Here is a 27,058-nt window from a genome sequence, read left to right on the forward strand (position 1 = left end):
GATTAACAGCGTGCTGATTTGAGATGCGAGTCTGCAACTCTATATGCAAGCTCACAAGGGTGCTCATAAATACAGAATGAGGTTTTCCAATGAGCAGAAGGTTGCTTATCTAAATGGCACACTTATCAGCAAGGACGGTGGAAATGGTGAAACTCTAATCTAGGAATTGTATTAGAGATGCTGATATCACTCAATGTCTGTCTTTCACCTGTAATTTAAAGGGATAGTTCGGATTAAATTGAAGTGGGATATTGTGAGGTACTTATTGGTAGTCTGTGGCTTTGCTACAGTAGACGGCAGTTGCCACGCCACCAGTTTGGAAAAGTGGAGAGGAGCTCCAACATGGTAGCTAAGCAATGAACTGCTGTTAACGGGGTCAGCAACAAAAGGTATTTTAGCCACTTAAAAAAGGTCAACCCCCCCAAAGAAATCAATATCTGTTAAAGTGTATGCTATAATTAAAATGTTTTCACCTCTTTACCTTGCTGTCAGAAGCAAAATATCACTCTCTCCAAACTCCACTGGCAAAATCAGTAATTTTTCCTCAGAGAGCACAGGAGTTGCTGGTCTACCGCTGCCATGATCTGTCACACAATAATATAAACAAGCTAACAGACTGAGGCAACAGTAGACCAGCAACTCCTGTGTTCAGTGAAGTAAAATTACTGACTTCACGAATGGAGTTTGCTTAGTTTGGCAAGAGCGATATTTGGCTTATATATCAGTACTTTCCCTCATGAAAATATTCTAAATATAGCATACACTTAAACTGATATTGATTGTTTTGGATGGGCCTTTTTTTAAATGGCAAAAATACTGTTTGCTGCTGACGCTGTCCACAGCAGTACGTCGCTCAGCATCCGTGCCGGTACTCGTCTCTGCTTCTGCAAACTTCAAGTAGGCCAACCGCCATCAACTGTACCTAATACACCAACTATTGATGAGTACGTCATACAAACCCACATGAAATAATCTCAACTACCCCTTCAAACTAACAGAAAAGCTCTGTGAGTCGATATAAGTTCATCTTACATATTCATATAAAGTTTGGGGCTGATATTTCAGGGGGGAGGGCACAGATAAAAAATTACCGCAGTGGTTGCTGTGGGGTTTTCAATTCAACAATTACATAAGCCTCTGCAAACTAACAGGGAACCCACATGGCTTGCAGTGTCAGCGGAGGATTTCTGTATTCAGAGCAAGTAAAGACAACAATTATAGTATGCTGGACGTACATCATGTCAGTGCTGGAGCCAGGTATAATCTCATGTGTGTGCAGCAAATTGGCTCTGTCTCTGGTTCAGGCATCCAAACTGTATGGAAATCCAGCATTATGTGCTGTAGATGCCATCATCCCTGCATCTGTTTATCACTTCTGTCATAGCCGGTCTGAGGAAGGACAAGCTGTCTGTAGCAATACCCTGCAGCACCTGAGAAATACGAAAACTGTCAATGTGGTTTTGACCTTATCTGCTAGAAATGATCGTCTAAAAATGGAATGCGATACAGAGCTGCCAGCAACTTGCACTATTCTTTATTTATATAGCAACCCGTCAACAACATTTCTTAATCATAAGCATTACAGGATTGCATCTATGCTAATTAATTCAGACTGTGACTGACACAGACTTCTCCGAATTACTCTCACACAAGTAAAGACACATTTTCCAAAGTGTTTTACAGCCCTGAGAGGGACGAAAGCTGCGAACGCTGCCAGTGTCATAACTCCTTCATATTTACAACCAACTAAAACACTGTAGTATTCCAGCTCTGGTGGGGTGAGCTGAAATGTATACGGTTCGAGACTTTCTATTTTGTTTCTCAAACTACCACCAACGGGCTCCGAGACGCCGGTGAGTAACCTAGCAGGTGGTGTCACAGACATTCTTTGAGCATCACTTTAATTATTAATTTAAATGCAGTTGAGGGTGCAGACAACAAAGAGCTGAAAAGGAATAGCTTGGCAGAAAGTGAGAAGAAAAAGAGGAGGAGCAGGAGGGGCAGTGCATGAATTATACATTTAGCCCCACAATCAGTGGTGCCTGCCTTATTTATGAGCATAAAGCCCACACAGCTTAGCCAGAATTGTGCTTTGTCTGCTGTGGAATGCAATAGCAGTTCACTTAATACTTAATGACTCTGAAGTTTCACCAAGACACCCCACACACACACACACACACACCGACAGACACCTCCCTCCTCTGTCAGGGCGCCTTCTCTTACAGGCCATCTCGTGTTGTTATGAGTCAAAAATACAGTGGCTGTAACCAGAGCCTCAGTTATCACCTACCTCTGGGCTCGGTTTACATTTCACGACAATTAGACTCAACAGGACGTATCCATCATGAGGGGTCAGATCAGTGATAAAGAGGCCAGCTGTGACGTGGTATGGGAAAACCAAAACCCTCTGACAACCACGTCACATCTGTCCAGCACATGATTTACTGTATTTACTCCCACACACTCTTTGAAATGTAAGTGCTAACTAGAGCCATACAGGATTCTTTGGCTTATCCCCATATAAACAGTTTCTCACCAAATTAGCTCTGGTTCTTGAACTGGTTTCCGGTCGAAATCCTTGGAACTTTGAGTGTGAGTGAGTGGAACCACTGTAATCAAGGTTGTCAACAGAAGGCGGTGGACCGTGCACAACAACCTGTAAGATATGATCTGCCCACTCTAGTTATCATTCGGAGGATTTCTACCAAAAATAAACTAGCCTGGAACCTGAAATTTGGTTCCCAGCTGGAACCAAACAATAGAAAGTTTTCCCAGGGAACCAAAAAGGGGCGTGTCATATTCTACAGGTCATTGTTCATTGTACCCTCTGTTGATGACATCTTTGATTACAATGGTTCCACTCAAAACTGATGGAAATACAGGCTGGTTCACTAGAGAACACCAAGGACCTTGAACAGAACCGGTGAAGATTGTTCTATGTATAACTCTTAATGTTGGGTTCTATAACTCTTTCTTTGGGTTACAAGTGGAGCTTTTCTAAGAGGTTCACCTAGGAAACTGAAATAGGTCTTTAACACCAACATTGAACTAGCCCCATTCTTTTTCAAGAACCTAATTTTGAACCATTCTGAGTATTTCCACCAAAACTATGCTGGTTCGGAACCTGAGAAGTTGGTTCCCAACAGAAACCAAGACATAGCAAGTTTTCCTTGGGCCCCTTTCCACCAAATAAGCTCTGGTTCTGTTTCCATTCAAGATGCTTTGAACCTTGGGGCTATCTAATACCCCAGCCCGCAATTCCACCAGTTTTGAGTGGAACCTTTGAAATCTAGGATGTCATCAACAGAGGGCGCTGCACAATGCACAACAACATGTAGAATATGACACGCCCACTTTGGTTCCCAAGGAAAACCTGCTATTTTTCAGTTCTAGCTGGGAACCAATTTCTCACATTCCATACCATTTCTTTTTTGGTGGAAGAATGGTTCAATGGGGCCCGTTCCATATTGATGAAAAAGTCCTACTTTTGGTTCTTGGTAGAACCTTTTATAGAAGTTATGTTCTGGACCTTCTCAAAGAGATTCATCTAGAACCCAGCATAAACAGCTGAAAGATTCACCTGTGAAAGATTCCACCCAGCGATCCCTATGAGGGGTTCTACAGAGAACTGCTGTGGTGTAATGGTTATACCCAGAACTCTCTCTGGTGATTCTATCCAGAACTTTTCCACCTTCTAAAGGTGCTGAACTTTCCTTGGTGCAAACAAGAACCAACCCAAGGAATTTTACTGAGGACCTTACATTCCAAGGATTTCATCTAGAACCCACCCATATGTTCTACTGAGAACAATGGGTGTAACTTTCCAATCCATGACTTATACAAAACCTTTGAGGAATCATTTCTTAGGGTATCTTTATTGTCCTCTCAGGGAAATTTGTTGTGCAGCAATGATTTACTTGAAAAAACACAATACAAAAGGGCAAAGATGGTTTCTCAGAGGCAAATGGTCTTGGGTAGAACCTCAGCCCTTCAGGAGGAAACCTTATGGAACCCTTATTTCTAAGAGTGCACTATCACACTGAATAATGTTATGATGACGGACGATGGGAGCGCAGTTGAAAACAGGATTTCATGATAAAACACTTCCTCAGCAGCGCCGAAACCATTTACTCAAACTGTCCATACAGTTGATTTACTGCAACGATAATGAACTCTCACTCTGCATGCAGAAGATGAAAAACGCATTTCTGTCATGGCAACGTCAGTCACTGCAGACTGAGGAGATGGTAAACAAGATAAAGGACGTCAGCCCGGCTGGCTTCTCCCCGCAGTGACCACTCAAGCCGTCTCAATCCCCTCCTCGTCTCAAATGAAATGAGACCTGGAGATTCGGTCTCAATGTAGGCCAATAACATGTAAAACATGACACGCCGTCGAGGGGAGTAAAGCCGTCCTAATCCCATGCTGCAGTCACATTCCAGCACTATCTCCACTTGTTTATTTGAGTCTCAGAAACACTTGAAATTCACTAATCCTACTTGCCCTCTCCATCCTCCACTAACAGCTCCTCACACCAGCAGTTCTTTTCAGTATCTGAAATGAATTGTGGCACATACAAATTGAGAAATAATGTGCAGCCCAGTAAGAGTGGTATGAGGGATTCTATTTACCTTAAGTAATGATTGATTTCCTTTTATATGTATTTCTAAAGCTGAGAACAAAGAGTTTATGGAGGGAGGGCAAATCCGGGCAAGCTGAAGTGAACATTTTTGATTTATGGTGATGCAAAAAACAAACAAGGGTCAAAAAAGTTTGCTTCATCTCTGATTCATGTCAATCTTGAAGGTACAGTTCATCCCAAAATCAACTACTTGTTTTTCTTCTCTTTACTTATCAACCTCCTGTTGAATATAATGATATTATAGATGGGACCTGGCTCGTGCTGCTCAAAGTGCCAAAAAATACATTTGAAAAAGTATGGACCCAAGATTATCCACAGTTCTTGTTGTGAGCAGTTTCATGTAGGAACTATTTTCTTTCTACTAAACTACACCTTACAATCGTAACAACACACAGAAGGAAGCATGCATCTCGGGGGGTTACAGCTCAGCTGTTTACATACTGCACGGTCACACAGGCCTCTCGTCCATGAGCAGATGCACCCTTCCTTCTGTGCGTTGAGAAAGAAAGTAGGGTAAGACTTTATTTGAAGGGTAGTGCACTAGACTGCCATTACATGTGGTTGGATTTGATACTGGCTGTCATGAGACATCATAAGTGTTTCATGAATATTTTGCTTGACCTCAATTAAAGTCATGCCATTTGGACTTGTCATAAAGACGTCATTAAATGTTATAAGGCCGGTTTGACAACGGAGTATAGTAACAATGAGATGGACAGACAGCAGTTCTACAATAGAACAACAGTAGGTTAACTACTGTCTGCTGTGATCTGTAGCTGGCATTAGCTAGTTAGCTCAGTTAGCTGTGGTGCAGGCTGTCTAATTAACTGACTCAGCTCCAGGGTGCCAGCAGCCAAACCAAGCAAGAAAACTAAAGTTTCTATATTCCCTGTCATCAAACTGTTGGCCTAAAAGGCAGTGTTTGACCCTGGTCCAGCTGGGATCTCCAGTGCAGCCAGTCTCAGCTCGACGCTGACGACACACAATAATGCTGATCACTATTGTACAAGTAGTGTAACTTAGCGTAAAAGCCCCCTGAGGCAAATTGTCATTTTGGGGTATACAAATAAAATTTGTGTTTATTCAGAACATTATTGATTATTGACTTTTTCCAAGTCCATCTCACGTCAAAAAATCTAGATAGATAAATAGCACTGCAGGTGACATGTACACTGTGTATTTTTTGGGGTGGGTGAGCTGTCCCTTTACGTATAAATTACTCTGCTTAAGTAGTCATCTCTGTGTCAAAGGTTAAGAGAGCTGTCGATCATGTGAGTCTTTGACACACATTCAGCTTTTCTATCGTCCTGAAACTGTCACACACAATCTTGGGGATTTATCTGCAGGATGCAGCAGCTTGGAGTGGAGCTGGAATAAATTGATAAGCCCACATCTGCTAAGAACATCAGCTTTAAGATTCTTACATTCTAATCTTCCTTTTCGTCGATGTGACTGTTGGCACAATTACTTCAGCAACGTCACATTAACATAGACCTTAAATAACGCTTTGAAATCATTGCTTGCATTGGCGCCTCTCAACACATGAGCATGGGCGGGAAAGGCTAGCAAAGTGAACATGAAAGGTGTGCTGTAATCTATGATATTCATCCTCAGAATGAGAATAAACACTTGGATGACAGCAGATTGTCTCAGTGTGACTGGTCATTATTGCTAAAAGAGGATTTCACAGCAGCTTTGATTACATTAATCCTTCAAGAGAGCAAAATCCCCTCTGACAGGGAGAACATGTGAAATCAGGCTGTGAAGGTTGATTATTTCACAGAATAAATGGCTGCTGTTTAAAAGCCCACCACACTTTACAGAATCAATAAAAACAGGTTGGTATGAGAAGGTGAGTGTATTTCTTGGTGAAGGATTTCCTTGAGTGCTCATCGCTCACATATTGAGCAGACAGCGTTGCAAAGAGCAGCTTTAGATGTGAGCTGAGGAAATCTAAACTGCAGTTCCACACAACCTCCCTCGCCTCCTCTCCTGTGGCCACATCTTTAGGTTTTTTTTTGCTGTGGGGGGTTTTCATTCTCTGCCACCCACCATGTGAATAATGAGCTCCACAGATAGCAGCCAATGAAGCGACCCCCCCTTCAGCCAATGAAACTTAACAACCATGTCCAGATCAGGTCCTTCCTGCTGGGACTGACCAGCCCTGCTTCACACTCCTCCGCCACCCACACACACACTCACACTGACAGTCACATTGCTTCAAACTAGATAGAATACAACAGGAGAAACCACAGAGATCTCTCTTTACATCTAAGAATTCATACACATTTACATCAAATTAAAAAAATTAATCGAGTCAAACTGGCAACTACTGTTTCTCCAGTTTTCCACTCCTCTCAGCAGCTCCACTGACAGTCAGGCAATCCAGACACGCTGCCCACTTGACAGATTGATTTCCAGTCCAGCTTGCTTTGAGGTGTTGGTGCTGGTAATGTGGCTAACGCAGAGAGGTGAGACGAACGTCTGGCCTCAGCATGACCAAAAGGTGCTTTGAAGTCTGTCTAAGCACCCAACAATCCCAGCCGTGCCCAGCCGTAAAACCTACACAACCAGCACCCACTTACTTCATCACAAAAATAAACTTCCCACCGCCAAAGAAGAGATGACCGCACAAAAGACTTGTAAATTACACTGACAGAGCCTTTAAAGCTTCAAGGGAAAGTGATTGTCCAGAAAGACTGAAGAATGAGGCCGCACTTTGTGACCACTTTCATAAACCGCCTTAAGTTTTAAATTTAAATTTGTTGAAGCTGAATATTACTCTAAGCTAAGGGGTTCTCTCAGTAAGTGTTTAGACTAAAGCTTCCATGGCAGCAGTTACTGTCATGATAATGCACATGTACTTCTTAGTTACCAAGGTTACGCATCACTCACATTATTTTTAATGTTACAAGATGCAACATTTTTTTCCCAGGATGGGAAGATGGAAGAATGGATGGATGGTTCAGACAAACACAGGACTTTCACCAGGGGGACTGGCGTTCGAGTCCTTTGTGAAACGAAACGAAAGGTCAGTGTGAAGTTATGTGGTTTCATACATATACATATATACTTGACTTCTGCCATGTCATTTCCATCATGTGAGTGACTTCTGTCACACAATGTACATGACTTGCAGGTACAAGTTGACTTCTTTATATTACTCTGATAAATTCCTCAAAAAATAAGTGGATTAAAACCAAGAATTCTTCCAACAAATCTTGTCAATCAAGGCCGATGTACACATTGATAATACAAAAAAAATTAGGATGGATAGTTGCATGTACAGTAAACTTTGATTCAGCTTATTTTAACACCAAGAGTGACATTTGAATTGAAAAAATAATCTGAGGAAACAAAAACAAACATGGCCACTCAGACTCCCTGAGTGTGAATTTTAGATGTTCCCTGTGAAGAACGTGTGTTCGCAAAGACTGCATGGACAACATTTCACATTCAAGCCATACTTGGGTGAAAAATGAAGATGATAACGTTGTTCTCTTCAAAGAACATGGAACAAATACAAACAAGAAGAGGATGTGCCAAGAATGAACTGACAAAATCAATGTGAGAAATCTTTTGTAAAATAAATCAAGTCATGAAGAAATATAAAGAAATATTACTGTGACAGCATGAAAGGAGACAATTAGCTCTAGCTACAAGGTTGCTAGAGCTAATAACAAATCTATTCTTAGATTACTAAGAGGCTGTTATTGGTCCATTAAAATAGAAAAATGGTTGCTAAGGATCTTCTAACAACACATAAAGGAATACTTAAGTAGCTAAGAGCAAACATTTAGAGATTTCAGGGCTTTCCCTTACAACATCCTAAGGAAATCCTTCTGGTGAGTTTATGTATCACATTTTTTTCTTAAGGGATCCTTAGATGAAAAAATAAGGGAAATCTTAGCCTAAGTGGTTTTATGGAACTATGCACTCATTTTAATTTTATAGGTTCAACTGATCCTGAAAAAAACGAACAATTAATGGGACGTTTGACCATTTTATTTTGGCGTGAGAAAATGTGGGGGTTGGTATCGGAGGGGGTGACAGTGGGCTTTGAGAGACACTTTTGAATGAGACATAGTGGCATTCCAATGATTGTTATTCAGACAGACCGCTCCAAAGCTTCAAACATGTGAAGACGAGGGCACATGTAATCCAAAAGAGTAAACACTTCTTATTCTGGCATTGGTATGTGCGGCTCAGGGCGTGATTGGTAGGAAAAGAGCCACCTGGGACATGTGAGACGTCTATGAAAGACATGCACGACTCATTGCCGTCAAATAGTGAGCAGACAATGTTGGTTTCTAAAGCTTTTCCCTCTGGAAACCCTGGATAAATAAAGGGCAGGGACGTGGCTGCTTTAGAGAAACGTGAGGCCAAGTCAACATCATCCCTGCTGAAAGATGTTATACTAAATTAAATTATATTAAGCAATGCACTGCTGCAGACAGGGTCACCAAAAACATCAGTATCAGTTTAAGTGTATGCTGTGTTTTAGAATTTTTTTCACCACTTAAACTTTCAGTCAGACAGCCTTTTCCAAGGGTAAACCATGGTTGTGTAAGCTAAGTATCGCTCTCTTTCACTCAACCAGACTCAACTGGAAAAATCAGTCTGGAAAAACTGGAAAAAGTCAATCGTGCAACACAGGAGTTTCTGGTCAAATGCTGCCTCAATCTATTAGTTAGTTTGTGCTGTTGTGTCACGTCTGTGAATCTGAACTAACCTTTTAAAACACAAAAGTCAGTGTTTGGGTATCTTGTGTCTTATTTAATTCTGAATTAATTCATGATTCAATGATTTGAAAAAACAACAAAATGTTTCACAAAGGTATTTACTTCGACATTAAATGGAAATGTTCTTGCAACTGCTGGCTTTTGTGATGATAAATATAAGCACACTAACACTGTAGTCTATCTGGGTGTTGCACTGCCCTCGCAGTTAAGCTCTGCCTTTGTGATTTTGTCAACATCACATTATTAGCTGATATTTAGTAAGTCGATCTTTGTGACATTTGTGAATTGATGCCAAATCTTGTAAGTTCACATCACAATGCATCTAACCCGTTAATTCCACCGAGCGGGCCGCATCTGCGCCACAGTTTTGATCTGTCCTCCACACGGCTTCGTGTCCCACTAGCAGCGCTTCAGACCACATTCTCTCCACTTTTTCTGTGTCAGACTTCCTTCCCACTCGATCTGCGCTGTGCAAAAGTGACAGCTTCAGTCGAAAATAGACTCGGGAGGTATTTGAGGCGGCGGAGGACGGAGAGCGTCTTCTGGGATGCACTGTGGCACTGCTGGTGGAATCATAAGCATTGTGTAGAATGGGTGGTGAACAGCTCCGGTGCCCGAGGCACAGCCGCAACAAGATTCAGATTCGAGATTTGACTTTTTACCCCACCCCTCTCACACAATAACTAAAAGACTGAGGCGATGGTAAACAATCACCTCCTGTGCTCTGCAAATGTAAAGTGGTTGATTTTGCCAATGGAGTCTGGTTGGTGTGGAGAGAGTGATATTTGGCTTATATAACAGAAGTTTCCCATCGGCTAAGGCTGCCAAACAGTAAGGTAAAGCAATGAAAATATTCTAAATATAGTGTGCATGATTTTTTAGAAGAGCCGTTTTTAAGCAGCTTTGCTTCCTTCACCGGTACTCCTGCTGCTTCTCCAAACTGGGGGCTACCTACTGTAGGTAATACTCTAACTATCAATAAGTGCCTCATACAACCCACTTTAAATAATTCAAACTATCCCCTTACAGACTAGTGTTTTCATTCCCTTCAGCTCAGTAATTACGACTCCAATCTAACTGTTTGAGAGATCAGTCTCAATGGAGGAAAAAGTACACTGATATTAAAAAATGTTCAGGATATTCAGCGTGTTTATAAGAAAAATATTACAACTTTCATCCTCAGGAACTATAAGTGATGGACACGTTCCAATGATTCACCACGGGCCAACTTATCCAGGCATAATGCACATGTCCTTTTCTTCTCTCCCTTCCCTGAGAGGAGTTTGAGTAATGAAGTAGACCGCTTTGTTGCAGACCGGCATTTAGCTGCCTTAAGTCAATCCTAGCATTTGATTTGGAGCCTGGATCACACCCATGGGGGAAAGCAAACCCTGCTAATATCAGCCATGCTCTGAATGTGGAAAGCTTCTTGGCTGCTTCTGCACCCTCTCCCATGCACACGCACAAAATCTATTTTCTTTGCACCAGCAGAAAAAGAGAACACCCTGGAGTTTTTTAAACTTTTCAGGGAACAGATCCAAACTCCTCAAGAGGGGAAGCTCTAACAGTAGGGAGACAAAATGACAATGGCTCATAGAAAATGCCGCTGCTGTCTGTTCCCCTGGCGTCTCCCCTGCTGAATGGAGTTTGTCTGCTGCTGGTCCAGCGTTATGGCATGATAATGACTCCCCGGCTCTCCAAATGCCACCTCTCTGAGCTCTGAAGAGAGGGGCAAGCAGGTTAATTACCATGACAATGGGGACGCTGAGAACGGGGGGCCGACTCCGGACACCGCATACGAGATGACCGCAATGACTTTCTCATCACAAATGAAAATGGGAGGCTTTGATTTCCTAAAACGCAGACAGATGGACGGGGTCACAGCATCTTTGTCTGAATTATTAGGCAGTCCTTCCTCGCATTTTCTCCACAGGCAGGGAGCCCTGTGTTGCTCTTTAGCAGAGCTGAGGGTGGACAAGCCTTCTGCCCCAACGCACTCCCTGGGAGCCACTGCCTTTGTCTCTCTGTTTGAGTGTGTGCTGTTCATGAAGTGAAGAGGCTAATCAGCGGCTGTAGAGCTATTCACAGGGAGCCACTGTACAGCATGGGCCCATTTGGAACAATTGTTAGAGTGGCCACAATAGCTCCGTGTTTTGACACTCTGCACACAGGCCCTGAGTGTGCACTCGAGTCATTGATGTGGATGTGAAGTGTGGTGATGTTTGCTACCAAAATATTGACTTCTGGCTGCAAAGTAAACTCCAGCGCCACGCCTTGGCTGGTACCCTGAATGGCTGAACCAAAACCTAGGATACAATTAAATTAATTAAATTCAGAGAGCCCTTGAAACTATTTGGAATGGCAGAGTGGCAGAGCAACACAGTAACACAGCAGTAACACAAGCACATCATTATTTTTAGTGGGCTTACATGAAATCCAGCCTCATTTATTTACAGCCTACAAGAGGGATAAAGAAGTGCTAACTGACATGCTTGTTACAGCGAGGAGAACAAGAAGTCCATTAAAGAGTTTTTGGACACTCTGCAGAGTTTCAGCAATGTTAGCTGGTTGATTATGAAAACAGTATGCTGTGCCTGGACTCACAGCCAGAAAAACCCTTTTTCAAACATAAAACTCTGCCGAACGACTGGGGAACAACTGGTGCCAAGAGCCGATGTTGGCCATCACAGTGGAAACAAGTTTCACAGCATTATAGTGAAAACAACAGAGGTTTGCCTTCTTAAGTGTCTATACACAAACTTTCAGCTTGTCACAGAAGATTTAAAATAAAATAAACGTTATTTTCCTTATCACACATTTTGTTTTAAAGACAGGTAGACAGACTTCTAAATCTGGACCCAATTTTGTCATTTTTTTTGTGTCTTATTTGATCTTGACACCAAAATTAGCAGATACATGCAGGTTTTTTAAATGCTCTTAAACCCAATAAAACTGCTTTCTGATGTGCTGTGCCGCAGAGCGCAGAGAAAGACATTTTGTATGTGCTGTGTGTTCAGCTCTCCGGACTTTTGTAGCCACTAACTGACATTCAGTTCTCGGGTAGTTTCCTGGTGTCGCTGTTTGTGCTTTCAGGTATCTGCTTAATTTAACTGTTTCATGCTCACTTTCAGTTGGATAGGAGTTGTGTTTAATTACTGCTGATGAAAACCCAATATTTACTGATTTTGCTAGTACAGGAAACTTTTATTGTGAATAATTTTATAGCAAATAAATTCAGGAGCTCAACTAAAGATGAGCGGGTGCAAACTCCGCTGTGTTGGGCTGACACACAGATTCAAAGTGAGTCAAACCAAACAGCATGTGTGTGAAAAGTGAGTAAAAGAGGCGACAAGTCTCCGCTGCCTCTGCTAAAAAGGGGCGAAAATAGTTTCCATCACTGCCGATCAGAGCTGAAGCTGATTAACACCTATGACTACTGCAGAGGCATTTGATCCAGGACTGAGTGCTGATTGTGTCCTTTCAAACAAAAGCCAAATGTTAGTGTTTTTTTGTCCAGTGTAAAAGGGGCTTAAGTGACTCATGGGAACAATTTGTTTTTAAATTCCAGTATGTGTCTGACAACACTAAGGAAAGGATCAGTACAGAGAGAAAGACCTTTTTCAAAGATTAAGATATGTTTTGTTTAATCAGAAAAACAGTTTTATTGTTCTCGCCAAACTAGCCAGATTCCCCTTGAAAATCTGTAATATAATCAGCATCATCTTCATTAAAACTCAACGGGAACAAAATAAAAGTCACCAAAACATACTGGCTCATATTTTCACGGTTCCAACAATCACCATATCTCATTAGGGTGAAATAAACCTGATGTTAAAACATTAAGAGAGGAGAAAAATGGCCTGTAGCCAGCATATTTCCACACACTACCTCGGTCAATAAAGGGTTTATCTTAGCCAAACCAGAGTTGGTGATTGTTGGAACAGTATAGAGATAAACTAAGATGTTTTTGGGTGAGTTTTATTTTGTTTCTGTCAGGGCTGAATGAAGATGGTGATGATAAAATTACAGTTTTTCAAAGGGAGTCTGGTTAGTTTGGTGAGAGCAATAAAACAGCTGTTCCACAACAAGGACCTTGCTCTTTAAAGAAGTCTCTAACTGTAGTGATCCTTTCCATAATAGTGTCAGACACTTAAAATAACAACCTGAGTCTGTCAGTGAACATACTTTGATGGTGTGCAGTTGCCTGTAGGGATTGTGTTGTATCTTTCACTTCTGCCAGCTGCAGCTCTCTCCCTCAAAACAGGACCAATTTCAGAAATTGTTCACTTAGACACAGACACATGGGGTAAAAACGGGTTCAAAAGCGCCAAAATCACCCATTAAGTTGATTGGGAATGGAGTTCAATAATAGAACTTAATAATTAGAGGTAGGACAATATAACAACAATTCACACACAGACTGAGACATAGTCAGTAGTGTGATGGAACAACATGCTGTAAATGCTTGCTAATTTGGGGAAGGGAAACAGCCTATACATTTGCAGATGCAGTAGAAAGCACAATGCACAATAGCTCTGCTGTATGCCAGGCAAATGCAAATGGCCAAGGAAACAATTTGAAATTCAAAGAGGGAATTTAGAAATCACACACAAAGGGTCATTTTGCGAGGCAGTTGATACTAGACACTGATTGTGATTAATATATACAGCAAATGTAAGGCCGTGTTAAGTAAGCACACACACAAAAAAACAACCACTCTGCATTTTCCTGAATTTCCAATTAATCACCATCACTGCAGTGCTGTGATTTGCCCAAATTCTATGCAGGCATTCCTCTAAAAGTAACCCAAGTCTGCGGGAAAAGAACTATACATACAAGCGCTACATCCGATATGTCACCACCTGGACAATAATATACCTGCTGTATTTTATTTAGACAATGAATCTGCATTGTCTGTGTCCTATTTTGAGTCCTCATGGGCTAACAGCATTAAATCCCAGTTTCACGCTCTGTGTGTGAGGAGATGAGAGCCTTGGACAGCTACAGAGAGCATTGTTCAGATTTCTGCTTGGACCAGCCTCTGCTGGCGTATCATCCTTCTTATTTCAGCTCCATAGTGTTCACCGTCTACACAGTCTATACAGCACATCTCCGAGGGCCTTGTCAACAGCTCCAGGAGGGTATGTCAGCGCCATCTTTTTCAGAGGAGCCTGTCAACACCAGCTTTGTATCAACCCTCTTTGGGACAGGGCACGAAACACAAACAAGCCCTGCGGGAGGCGTACCGAAATTCCAAGTGGCAAGAGTAGGAAAAACAATCATAGTTTGAATGCACTGCTGCTTTCAGAAATCATCAGGTATTTAACCTCTTCAGATCTTATTTAATTGTATTTAATTGTGTCCCATTTACAACAGCAAATGAGTATCAATGAAAGCGGGAGAAGTCTAGCTTAAAGGAAAAGTTTCTCTCATGATAGTCTAGGTCAACAGCTCTCAAAGGCTCTCTTCCTGCAGGCATGACAAAACTGGTCCTGTCGTGACTCGTACACTTTATGTTGTATTATCCTCTGATAATGAGGCATGTATGTGGCATGCGTCTCGTTCATGAAAGAAGTGAAACCGCACTACCTTAGAGCACTGCTTGTGATTCTGGCACCACACCAAGGATCCGTTATTCTGCAAAAGAGAAGGAAAAACATAATCAGAGAAATAAGTTTACAAGAATCAGTTCATTAAATTAATATACAGCTTTGACCCTCTCCACTCCTATCACAATACAATTTCTTTAAGTCTTGGCTTTCTAGAGCAACAATAGTGCTAACAGTCGACAAATTTCAAAGACTTTGCATTCTGAGTGCGCGTAACCTAAGCAGGAAAAGTGGGGTCAGCAGCACCGGGGCAAACCTCTGGTCAGTTTCAGCGGAGCATGGTGACCTCAGGCCCCGTTTGATCTCTCAACAGACGTCCCCGAGGCCACAGAGGTGGGAACTGATGTCAGCACTCCTGTGCAGACTGCAGATACTGCCAATTTCCTCTAATTGCTCTGGAAGTGCCACCTTCTGCGCTCCGACGAGGCAAACATTTGGACCCTAATAGTGCTGTGTATTTAGAAACCCTCTACGTGTAAATATGAGGGTTGTCAAGCGAAGGACCACTGGGGGTAAATGGCTTGTGCAAGTGGTCATTTCCTGAATTCCATTAGGGTGGAGAATTATGCTGTCATCCTCTGCAAACATAATTGTGCTTGGATGGCGAGTGTAAGGCTTGTGCTTCAGAATAAATGACCAGTTGGTCAACATTAAAGAGACGAAATGTTTGAACGTGATGTGTATCAGAAAAAGGGACATTTAGGTGAATGTTTTAGACGATGGCTTATTTACAGAGATCTATCAGATTCATCCTGCGGAATATATCTGGCTCTTTAGCCGCTAAATATGATGCTATGTTGACTTGCTAATAAGTATCAGCATTCCCCTTTTTTTTACAAGTCCTACATAGATTTTCTGTTTGTCAATTTGTCATAGGAATGATATTAACTTGCTATTGGATACTAGTATCATGATAGCAGTAATATTATCAAGATTCTTCACCTTTATTGTCATTGTGCAGGCACAACAAAATTGCAGTTGTATCATTCTCAAATGGTGCTTGTATTGTATCTCATTTACTTACATATTTAAGATTCACACATATTTACAAAGAATACATAAACAGGAATGAAAGCTCTTAATATAGAACATAAAAATACAATAAAAGACGATGAAATTAAAGTGACAGTACAAAAGTAAATAAAAAACAATATATACATATATATGTCCTGCTCTGTGGAAAAAAATAAATAAATAAATTTAACACTGAACTCAATCTGCTACTTTGGCTTGAACACTTCATACTGACCAGCTACAGCAACCTCAAAGGGTCAAATCTCAAACTCTAAATTCCCACTGGGTTTAAAACTACAGCAGAGGGCTCTATTTATTTTGGCCTCACATCTTACTTGATGTATTTATTTCTTAAGGCGCTAGCTTGATGAAGAACTCGACCTTTATGCTACTTTTGTATGCAGTATAGCAATGACGCTGCTGAAGTAAAATTCTGACTGACACGTGATGTGCGTTGTTTTGGAAATATGAATCATGATATCTCTGGAAGTGTCTGATCTCCACAAGTGTCTGGTTCAACTTTTTCCCACGGCCTTGTGTTTAAAAAAAAAAAAGCAAACAAAAATTGCAATAAATCAGAATATTTCATTGCCATACTTCAGAATCACAATATGTATGAAATCAGCACCCGAGTATCACGACAGTATAAAACTGTATTGTGGCAGCCCTACAGATAGAGTGTAGTAGTCTTTGTAGAGCTGCTGCGGCTAAAAAGTTGAGCTAAAGAGTGAGCTAAAACAGTTCATTTGCAGGCTGTAAAACCAACACAATGAGCTGAATGATGGTAAAAAGCTGCACAAGGCTGAGGGCAAATGCAGTGATAATTCTCTGTGGGTTCATCGCCACAAGCAACATTTGTCACATTGCACATCATAAAAATATTATTATAGCCTCTTGTATGTCCTGCTGCCTCTTGTTTTGTGCACCTCTGGATATGCGATTAAAAAAAATCTAATGCAAATATTCTCAATGGAGGCCCCGAGTTTCATTAATGGAATTCATTGTAGTCAATGACCTGGATCTGAGCTTCACTTCTGGAAGTTCCCCATGCATCTTAATGAAAGCAATGAAGCGGTAGGATACAGCCAAACTTTAGGGGTTTGGAGGCAAAAAAGTCTGCTTAAGTTCAATGTCAAGTTCAAAGCCTTTTCCCACAATGTAATCCAGAAGAAATTTCCCATGAGACCTTAGGAGAGAACTTATCATTAAAGGGTTTAATTTGACATCCAGTACCAGTAAGTGCTGTGCTTTTAGTGTCAAGGATAATGGTCAAATGGCTTCAAAGGAATCCACGATTGTATGGTCATGTCTTAAGAGAATCTCCTCAACAAAAAAACTGCAGATAAGGATGAAAAATATATGAGTCGGAGCGCCAAGGAGACTAGGAATAGTTTGATTTCTGTTACTGAATGAAGTGGAAATGAGTGTTAACTTGGCTGAGGAGTTTAGTGTGCATCAGCAAGTTTTCTGCCCTTTTCTGTGTAATAGAGCACCTTCACTCTTTTTGGCTGAATGTTGATTAAAATATGAATTATTCCACACTAATACACTATTTTGTACTGTATCAAATTACTGAAATCCTTGTGGAGTTCGCTAACTCATAAAAAATGATCAATCCGACCAAGCCAAACCCCCTGTTGATAACACGCTGTAAATAAAACCTTGACATTTACACTGGCAGCCAAAGCCTCGGGATAATTTATACAGATTGTCACAACTCTAGACCGTGTCCTAAATCATCAATCGTGTTTTTGACACCTTTCTTCGCCCATCTATCAACGGCGACAGGGCCAGATCCACAGAGGAGCTAATTTTGCTGTGTGACAGCATCCCTGCAGCGGAGAAGCTCAGCAGGATGTTGCCCCAGCTGTCCAGGCCTGACCCCAGCATGTCAGGGACCAACGGGGGAATAATTATAGGTCAGGACTTCATCCTTTTGACTCACCATGACATTCCTCCACAGTCTGAACATTATGCAGCGCTGAGGACTGTCAAGGACTTCGGTGAATGAATGCTTTCCAGATATCTTCCTGAGTTACTGGGGTCAAGGAGAGGAGAGCAGACAGCGGTCTACGAATGTGTGGCTAAAGGTGAACTCGCTGCCTTTGTCAGTGACACTGGTGGAATCATGTAAACCGGGAATTTATCACAGAGATACATTATGGCTGTTGTCAGCTGAGAAGTCGGAGCAGGTGGCCAGGGGCGTGTTGTATTGTCTAGACAACTGAGGGGAACATGGACAAAACCCCTTTTATCTTCTATCTGAGGGTAGCATTCCACCTTTTGAAAATGGAAATCCTTTGTTTCCTATGAGCCTCTGATATGGATTAAATGGATCTCAGTTTACACTGATGAATTGCTTTTGAGTTGTATTCAATCTTGCCTGTACAGTTTTTCACAATTAAACTAGTAGCAAACACTGCTGGGTCTGTGGTCCGCCTTGTACATTTCTGGCCAAGTTAACAGAAGACAGGACTTCAAAGGACAGACTGGTGTCTCTGTGTGTCCTTTCACAGCCTCAGGCAACACCAAAATAACTGGAGTTGGTTGCACACCTTATACCTTAAGATAAGATTTTCCTTAAAGTTCAAGTTAAGGTTTCCTTAAAATAAAATCAGTTGCTTACGTCTTCTCCTTAAAGGAGTAATATGTAGCAATTACACACCCAACAATGAGTACTTAAGTCCAATATAGCGAGTTGGAGTTGAATGATATTAAATCGATTGAATCCTTATTTTATATATGATCTATGGTTGAAGCGAGTTGTTTTCCCCCGCCCCTCCTCTCCAGATGCAAAGACGCTCAGGCGGGCTGCAGTAACACAAAACAAGTGCAATATTGTAATCTGACAATAACAAGCGATGATGAGGCCTAAACTTGAAGTTGTTCAGCTTTTTATGACTATTAACTGTCTGTCGATGTAAAGCTAAGCCCATTAAACTGAAAACACACTCTGGAGTTTAGCTGCCCATCTCACTGCCTGCCAGATCCTCTTAACATATTGCTCAGTTATAAACATCTACTTCTTTTCAGTTTTATGCTCTTTTATTTAGTTTTAGTTTTGATGCTCATTTAAGAGTTGATGTCTCTGGATGGCCAGTTTGTAACTGATTTTGATTACCCATATTAGACTGTCAGCCGAGTCAACAGTCACAGCTCTCAGTGAGCATTATGAAATGTTACTGTTGCTGGTGTTTTACTAAGAAAATAAACAATCATCCATTCTGTGATGAAGGTGAACAACTGACCAATGGCTCATAAGCAGTTCAGCATCAGTCTTGGACTTCCTGGGTCTGATTCCGACATTTCTGAGCCGCCATATAGACACCACAGCACAGCTAACGGCATTAGTGGAGCTAACGGCTACTTACAAAGTTAGCATTCACCTTGTATTATCTGAGAGACAAGGGAAGACCGCTAATGCATCTGTATCCTGACAGACTGTTTCATCAATAAATATGTTTGAAAGTTTACTGCTATCTGTTAGCTGCAAGCTGCGGTTAGCCTGTTGCTGGTATGCACAGCCACCATCTTTAGACACAAACAATGAAAATATAATGAAGGAAAAGAAAGACAGAAAACACAATGTCATAGACAATGTTTTGATTAAAAATAGCATCATCTGAGAGGATTATGTGGCGAGCAGTCACATTTCCCTGCCTCATCATTTTGTCTTGGTATCTGATTACTTTCTGGCACACACATGTCCAGTGCACATGAATGATCATGTGAAATGCGTTTTCAGGTGTTTTTATATTGACTGAAATTATTCCTGAAATGGTGCCAAAATCATTTTCATTTTAAAATGTTGTGGATGTAGCCTTACAAAACTTTCATAGCTGATGTCACTTGGGCAAACTCGGGCATGTTTATGAAGTAATATTAAAGTATTATTCATGTTAGGTTTAGTCATTCACGCCGACTAACTTCTTTACTCTCTGACATATCTGACGTATCCTGTCAGACACTTAAACATGTTAAGCAATTCATGTCATTTTAGTGCAGAGTTGTTATATATTATAGTTTTAAGTGTCAGAAAACCGCTTTTATTTCCTTTGAGCCTCTGATTTGGATTAAATGGGTCTCAGTTTGCACTGATGAATTGGTTTTGAATTTCTTGTCTGTATGTGTTCCAGCACTAAACTACTAGAGAACACTGCTGGGTCTATGAGACCTCGTACACTTCTGGCCAAGTTAACAGGAGACAGAACTTCAAAGGACAGACTGGTGTCTCTGTGTGTCCTTTGACAGCCTCAGGGTCCTCAGGCAACACCAAAATAACTGATCCTTAAGGGCACATATGCAGCACTAAAATAAAGGGCCTCAAGATTTAGGCTTTGACTTGAGTGGGTGTGAGGGCTGTGGTCATTCTGCTCATCAATTATTCACTTTATATGAATTATTTGACAGGGGCTCTGAAAGTGAGCTAATGTGCTCGGTGCACACATCCAACGTTAACATAAAAGGGTGTTTCAGAGATCTCAAACAACACTGGTGTAAGGTTGTCTCCACTTTAGGAACGAAGGCTGTTTGTCAAATGAGGTAGCTCAGGGTGTAGCAGCACCGGGGGCTGAGATTTACAGACAGGACTGTCATGCTTTAAAAGCATTTACAGAGAGGTGAGGCCAAGCTACATAGACCCCTATTCATCCGCTGTCTTCACTAATGAAAAACTCCACACATGAGACGAGCACTGGCTGAGGTTTGATTCCACCACAGGTTATTTAATATCAAAGGCGAAAACAAGGGGACACGGAAAAACTACTTTCCAATGTTTTTCCTTCCCTGCGCTTAAAGCACAAATCTCTCAAGTTAGATGCTTAGACTTTACTGCACAGCACATTAGAAATGAATGACTAAATTTAAAATGTTAGATTTTTATTGCTTCAAATGTAATAACAAGACCTCATGGACACACCTTGTTTTTGGCTTCATATGTCTCCACATAAATAATCCACTACAAGGCTGATGCGATCAGAATACATTATTGCGCAGGGCTCCCAGCTCGCTCTTAATATTTTAAAGTGTCCGAGGCTAATATTTACGGCTGGGTGTTCCCCTCTGTCTATTGTACCGGGGTGACAAGTTCCCCAAATGTGGAGTAAAATGTCAATAAATCTGTATTTGGAAATACTATTACATCAATAAATCTACAGTCGCTATAAATCTGACAAGCAACTGGACGACCCGCGGGTTTCCCAACTCTGCGACTCTGTGCTTGTTTCCATTTCACACTAATTCATAATTGCCACAATTAAAACAAAGTCTCTGATTTGTCTGCCACATAAATAGGAAAGCCGCGTGGGTGTTCATAACATCTGCAAGTGCTAAATTCTCCAAGTATCATTCCAGTATTCACAGAATGATCATATTAAAGCTGATATGAAAAACAGAGGGTTTAAATTCCAGCTGCAGAACGTGTTACGAGGACAAATTGTCTCTTGTATCACAACCAAAATAAGTAGTGGTCCATATAGATTACTAGATATCGAGTAGACACAGTAAAATATTGGGAAACAGTAGGCAAAAGTCACCACTTTGACATACAGCCCAGACATTTCATTTCCATTAAAGTGGAAAGTGTTGTGTGTCTTGGTTCTCCTATCGAGTATTAAATGACCCCTGAAGGATGTCCGAGTTGAATTAAGAGGTCTGTCCTCTCAATCACTGGAGTGGAGAGTCGGCGCGTCGCTGTAATAAGATCTGCCGGAGGAAGCGGATCCACCTGTAGGCCGTGCTGACTGAGCATGCTCCAGTGTTGTGGCAACAGCACATTAGAGCTTATCACATTTAGCACAATTGGGCGCCAGCGTTTAGCGGGAAGGTGACCTCGGCGGAGCGGCATCGGTAGCTCAGCGTGTATCCTCTGCATGCCTATGAGGTGTGATGCTGGCATTTATTGGCAGGGCCAGGGGGTAGAGGGCAGGAGGAGAGGGGAGGGGGGGGAGAGCCATATGTTTTTGCAGCTGACCAGACCCCCCATTTTCACATGAAAGGGCTGTTGAGAACACAGTGCATAAAAGACAGTCCTTGCAGATTATCAACAATTGCCTTCTATTCTTAGCTGGCTCAAGCAACCTTGCTTATCACTAACCACAAAAATGCACCTCTCTTTAGACAAACACCTCCCGCTCATTTTCCCCTCACTGCCTCAGACTCCGAGGCTCTGCAGTCAATTATATAGACTATTAGCTGTTCATTAGAGGCGAGACTTCCATCACTTATTGGACTTCTCAGTCAGCTGGTGACTAATTTCATTCCCAAACTTTGCAACCCAGGGCAGCAGTATATACCCTTGGACACTTCTCAAAACAAATCCACACACTACTACTGCCAAGTTTTGAATTAAGTAATGCTGTTTTCAATCTGTGTCCTTTGGAGGCACAACAGCACTGCTATTTTCAGTCCTATTTTAATTCCAGTTAATATCCAGTATATTCCAGTATGTTCTCCCTCAAAAAATGGCTAGAATTAACTGCAGTAGGTCTCTTCTTCTCATTGAGAACAAACGATTATTTTGATAGTGGGTAGAGAGGGGAGTCACCTTTGTGTTGTGCTCTGGTTTCCACCCCGAACCTGCCATAATACCATTGTCGATTTATCTGTCAATCATGTTCTTGATTATTGAGATTAGTTGCTTCAATGATTATTTTCACTGTCCATTAATCTGTTCATTGTTTTCTCGATTAACTGATTAGTTGTTCAGTCTATAAAAATGGCAGAAAATGTTGATCAGTGTTTCCCAAAGCCCAAGGTGACTTCCTAAAATGTCATGTTTTGTCCACAACCCAAAGAAATTCAATTTACTGACATTTAGGAGTAAACAAACCAGAAAATATTCATGTTTGATTAGCTGAAATTAAAAATGTTTTAAAAAAAAATAATAATAATAAATGGCTCAAGGCTATTAATCAGTTATTAAAGTAGTTGGAGATAGGGCAACAACTACTGATTATTTTTGTTGTCGATTAGTCTGTCGACCATTTTCAAAGTCAATTAGTAGCTTGGTCCATAAAATGTACCTTTGTACCATCATGGAGGACTAAAGAAATCAGAAAATATTCATATTTGAGAAGCTGAAATGAAAGACTAGGGATAATTTTTCTTTAAATAAATGACTCAACATGATTATTTGATCATTATAATACAGGACTCAAGAGTAAGGAAAGCCCACTTGTCTGGAGCAAGTAAAATGCCATGTTGGGCTACTAAATCTGGCCACCCACTTGCCCAACAGGACAGGTAAAACAAAAGAATTAAACTATTTCAATTAATCGTTAAAGCACCTTTTCATGTTTTCTTCATTTATTATTATATTAAACTGAATATCTTTGGGTTATAGACATGCAAAACAAGACACTTTGAAAAAACTGGGCTGAACAAGTTTCATTTCAGTCTCACATTAAACATGACAATCAAGTTTTGTCTCTTTTGTTATTTGATAACCGCTAATAAATAAAAAAAAATTATACATGGGCAAGTAAATATTTACTCAACACATTAGTGTTGAACCCTGGAATAGTTGGCAGTTAATGAAATAGTTGACAACTAATCAATTTATCATTGCAGCTCTAACTGGAATCAATAGACGAAGAAGTGGTCTCAAAGTATAGTTAACTGGTAACGAACAAAACAAGCAGATCTCTCTGTCGATTCATTAGACCGAATTACAGATTCACCTCTTGCTCCACAGTGTTTCCTGACAATTAGGGATTCATTAATGCACCTTGAGAAAGACAAGCTTTGCAAATGCAAATGAAGTGAGTATAAAAAGGCGGTTGCCACCACATAGATAGCTGGTGGTGAAAAGGAGCAGAGGGGAGAAGGATCAGTGACCGGTCCCTTTTCTCTCTATAGAGTCCTGGGAGAGAACAGTGTGTCCAGTGGAGGGTGAAAAACAACTTCTGACACAAACCAGCCAAAGAATACAGCTAATTTATTGACAAGCTTCAAACAAGGTCTGCATCACAGCAAAGCTGTATGCTTTGTGGAGAAAATTCTCACTCTGAAAATATAAGTGAGCGGAGCACAGATTAGAGCAGGTCTGAAGGATATGGCTTATAAATATCTTATATTCAAGTTATGTCTAAATAGCCAGAATGCTCAAATAATGCAAATATATATGAATTGCTGTAGATTAAACAACCAACACTTTATGAAGTAGTTAAAGGTAGCTCAACCTTAAACATCTACAGCAGTAAAAAGCGACATATACATAAATGCAACCATAATATCAATCCAAAAACATCATATACAACACTGTCAGGGGTCACTTTAATGAACTTTAATTATTTTTTCCTATAATTGCTACAAATTATTGATAAATAATCATCAACACTGTGGATAAAGTGACAAAGTGGTTAAAGGTAAATGAGAGAACAGCTAGACCAGTTTGGTAAGTTTAGAAAATTACATCACTTTACTGTAATGCAGCCTATAAAACCAGGAAAAGACAATACTTACAGCACATCGTCATATAACTACACCCAGAATCTAACATGTCTCATATCACATTATCAGTATAATATTGATATATTGTCCAGCCATATGTACAAATGCCTTTAAAAAAAGTGGGCCACAGAAAAACAGCAGTTTATAGAGTCATAATAGTGGTAAAGTTCATCACATTTGTACTAACTCACATCTAATTACAGTAATTAGCAAGTAATGAATGGAAACTGGGTGCTTTAAAAGGCATCCATGATGTCTTAATCCTTAAAGCAGTGCACTATGTTAATTAGTTGAGTACGAAAATATTGACACACTTGAGTATCGCGATGCTTTGTTTAATGATACTGTATTGATATCTTGATACATGCAAAATATTGTGTTGTGTCCCATCTCTACTGTCCTGACTGCATAAAAAGTTAAGTTTTTAACTCACATTTTATGAATATGATGCTGTGTTCTTTGTACTGTACCAGTTTTCTCAAAATTAGATTGAAAAAGTAGTAGTAATATATCGCCTTACTCAGTGTATCACAATATATCACAATATACTGAATCGTAACTCCTCAGTTGTGATACATATCGAATCACCAGGATCTTGCTAATACACAAGATGACACAGATGCCTTAAATAAGTGGGCAACAGATATAATGACTAGGGCTGCAACTAAGGATTATTTTCATTGTTGATTAATAATACATAGTGTGTGTGTGTGTGTGTGTGTGTGTGTACATATATTCTTGATTAAACAATTAGTTGTTTAGTCTGTAAAATTCCAGAAAATGGTAAAAGAAAAAGCCAAAGATAACATGATATTTGTTTTGTCCACAGTCCAAAGACATTCAGTTTACAACAGGAGTCAAGAAACCAGGGGAAAAAAATCACACTGAGAAGCAAAAATCTGAAATTTTGACTTTTTTTTTTTTCTTAAAGCATTACCCAGACTAATTAATCAGTCATCAAATAGTTAGTTAGTTGACAACTAATCTTTTAATCATTGCAGGATTAAAATCCATCACATCTGTACTAACACATATCTAATTACAATAATTAACAAGTAATGAATGGAAACTGGCTCCTTTGAAAGGCGTCCATCATGTCTCAGGCTAAAAAAAACCCTGCAGTATATTAATTAAATCGATTAAAATGCGACCAGTGGTATTCTGTGTGTGGCAACTTTGCCAGCAACTTCATATGGATCCTTTAATCTGCAACAACTGACACTTTTCCGTTTTAAAAAAAAAGATCCATTGATTATTCCTGACAGAAGTGAGAAAGTATTAGTGCAGCATTAGAGACCTGCTGCCACTGTCTACTCACAATGGTGCTCAAGAGAAACAGGTTTGACTTATGAGGGAAGGACCGACAGGCACATATTCATTCATTAAATCACAGCACGCCGCGTTTATTTCTGTTTTTTTTTTCTGACAGAAGTTGGGAGACGTGCTCCACATGCTCGTACCTGGGAGTGCTTGAAGAAAGCAGAGATGCGAGTGATGTGCAGACTGAGGCATCTCGAGGCGCATCTTGCTCGGTAAATACTGCCAGTGAAGAAAGAGTCGTCCTGCTTCCTCGCGCACACACTTCCCGGGCTCAGCAGCGCCGTAATCCACAAACACAGGCTCACACACACGCTCAGGCTCCTGGAAAACATGGTCCCGCCGCTGTGTATTTAATCCCTCCGCGGATCGGACAATACTGCGTGCGGGCTCCGCCGGAGAAACTAAAGAAACTTCAATTATACACCGGGGAGGAGCCACGGGCCCGAGGCGCCCTCTGATTGGTCGATCCCGCTGTGACTGACGGAGGCGAGGAGCGTGGTGGAGCAGGTAGACTGCTGCAGAGTCCTGCACGCTGTGCACGCGGCAGGAGCAGGTTGTTCACACGGGAGACCCACAAGCAGGAAGGCAAGGCTGTATCAGTGGAAATCACTCACTAAAATCAGAAGTTTTAATAGGATGAGCTGAATAGATATTATATCAGTTATATTTCAAAGAATTAGGGCTGTGTATTGGCAAGAAACCGGGGTTATGATTCAACATGATGCAATACATTGCGATCCTGTAAACAAGGTGATATATATTCCTTTTGGGATTTTGGGAAAACAGTCATAGTATGAAGAGCACACCAAAGAAAGCATAAAATCTGAGTTTAAAAAGTTTATTTTGCTATGCATCCAGAACAGTGGAATAACAACGCTGCTATAAAGGGGTTTATGCAAAATGAACCACTGCCACTAATCTTTAAATGTTTCCCAATATTACAACACAGTGTTTTCAGAATTGCTACAGAATCACAAAACTGCAATAGCCAGATGCATCAAAATGGCAGAAATGAAATATAATATTCATCAGTATGTATTCATTCATTAGTGGATAATAACCTGAAAATAAGAACATGTTTTTGTTACCTTAGAATGAGCTGTTTATATCTGCAGTGAGCACAGGTCACCAGGAAACTAAAAAGAAGGACAGGACATTATATCACTATAAGACCCTAAAACTCTAAAGACAATTTTAAAAAGAAAGAACTCACTTCAGAGAAAAGCATACTTGCTGATTTTTCTGAATGTGCACATTTCTTTATCTGTTGTTCATCTCCA

The 27,058-nt window shown here is 40.7% G+C and overlaps 1 protein-coding gene across 1 annotated transcript in view; it reads right to left on the reverse strand.

The window, feature by feature from the left end:
• Window positions 1–26,170, reverse strand: part of anos1 (anosmin 1) — a 64,099-nt gene extending 37,929 nt beyond the window's left edge. The window contains exons 1-2 of the mRNA XM_084725007.1: window positions 25,919–26,170; window positions 14,974–15,021 (exon numbers count right to left, since the gene is read on the reverse strand). Of these exons, the coding sequence (XP_084581133.1) occupies window positions 14,974–15,021; window positions 25,919–26,110 (240 nt within the window). The 5' untranslated portion in view covers window positions 26,111–26,170. The remainder of the gene's footprint in view (window positions 1–14,973; window positions 15,022–25,918) is intronic.
• Window positions 26,171–27,058: the final 888 nt, after the last annotated feature.

This window comes from Lutjanus erythropterus, chromosome 8 (assembly GCF_056507025.1).
Source record: "Lutjanus erythropterus isolate fLutEry1 chromosome 8, fLutEry1.hap2, whole genome shotgun sequence".
In the NCBI taxonomy this organism is placed as follows: domain Eukaryota; kingdom Metazoa; phylum Chordata; class Actinopteri; order Lutjaniformes; family Lutjanidae; genus Lutjanus; species Lutjanus erythropterus.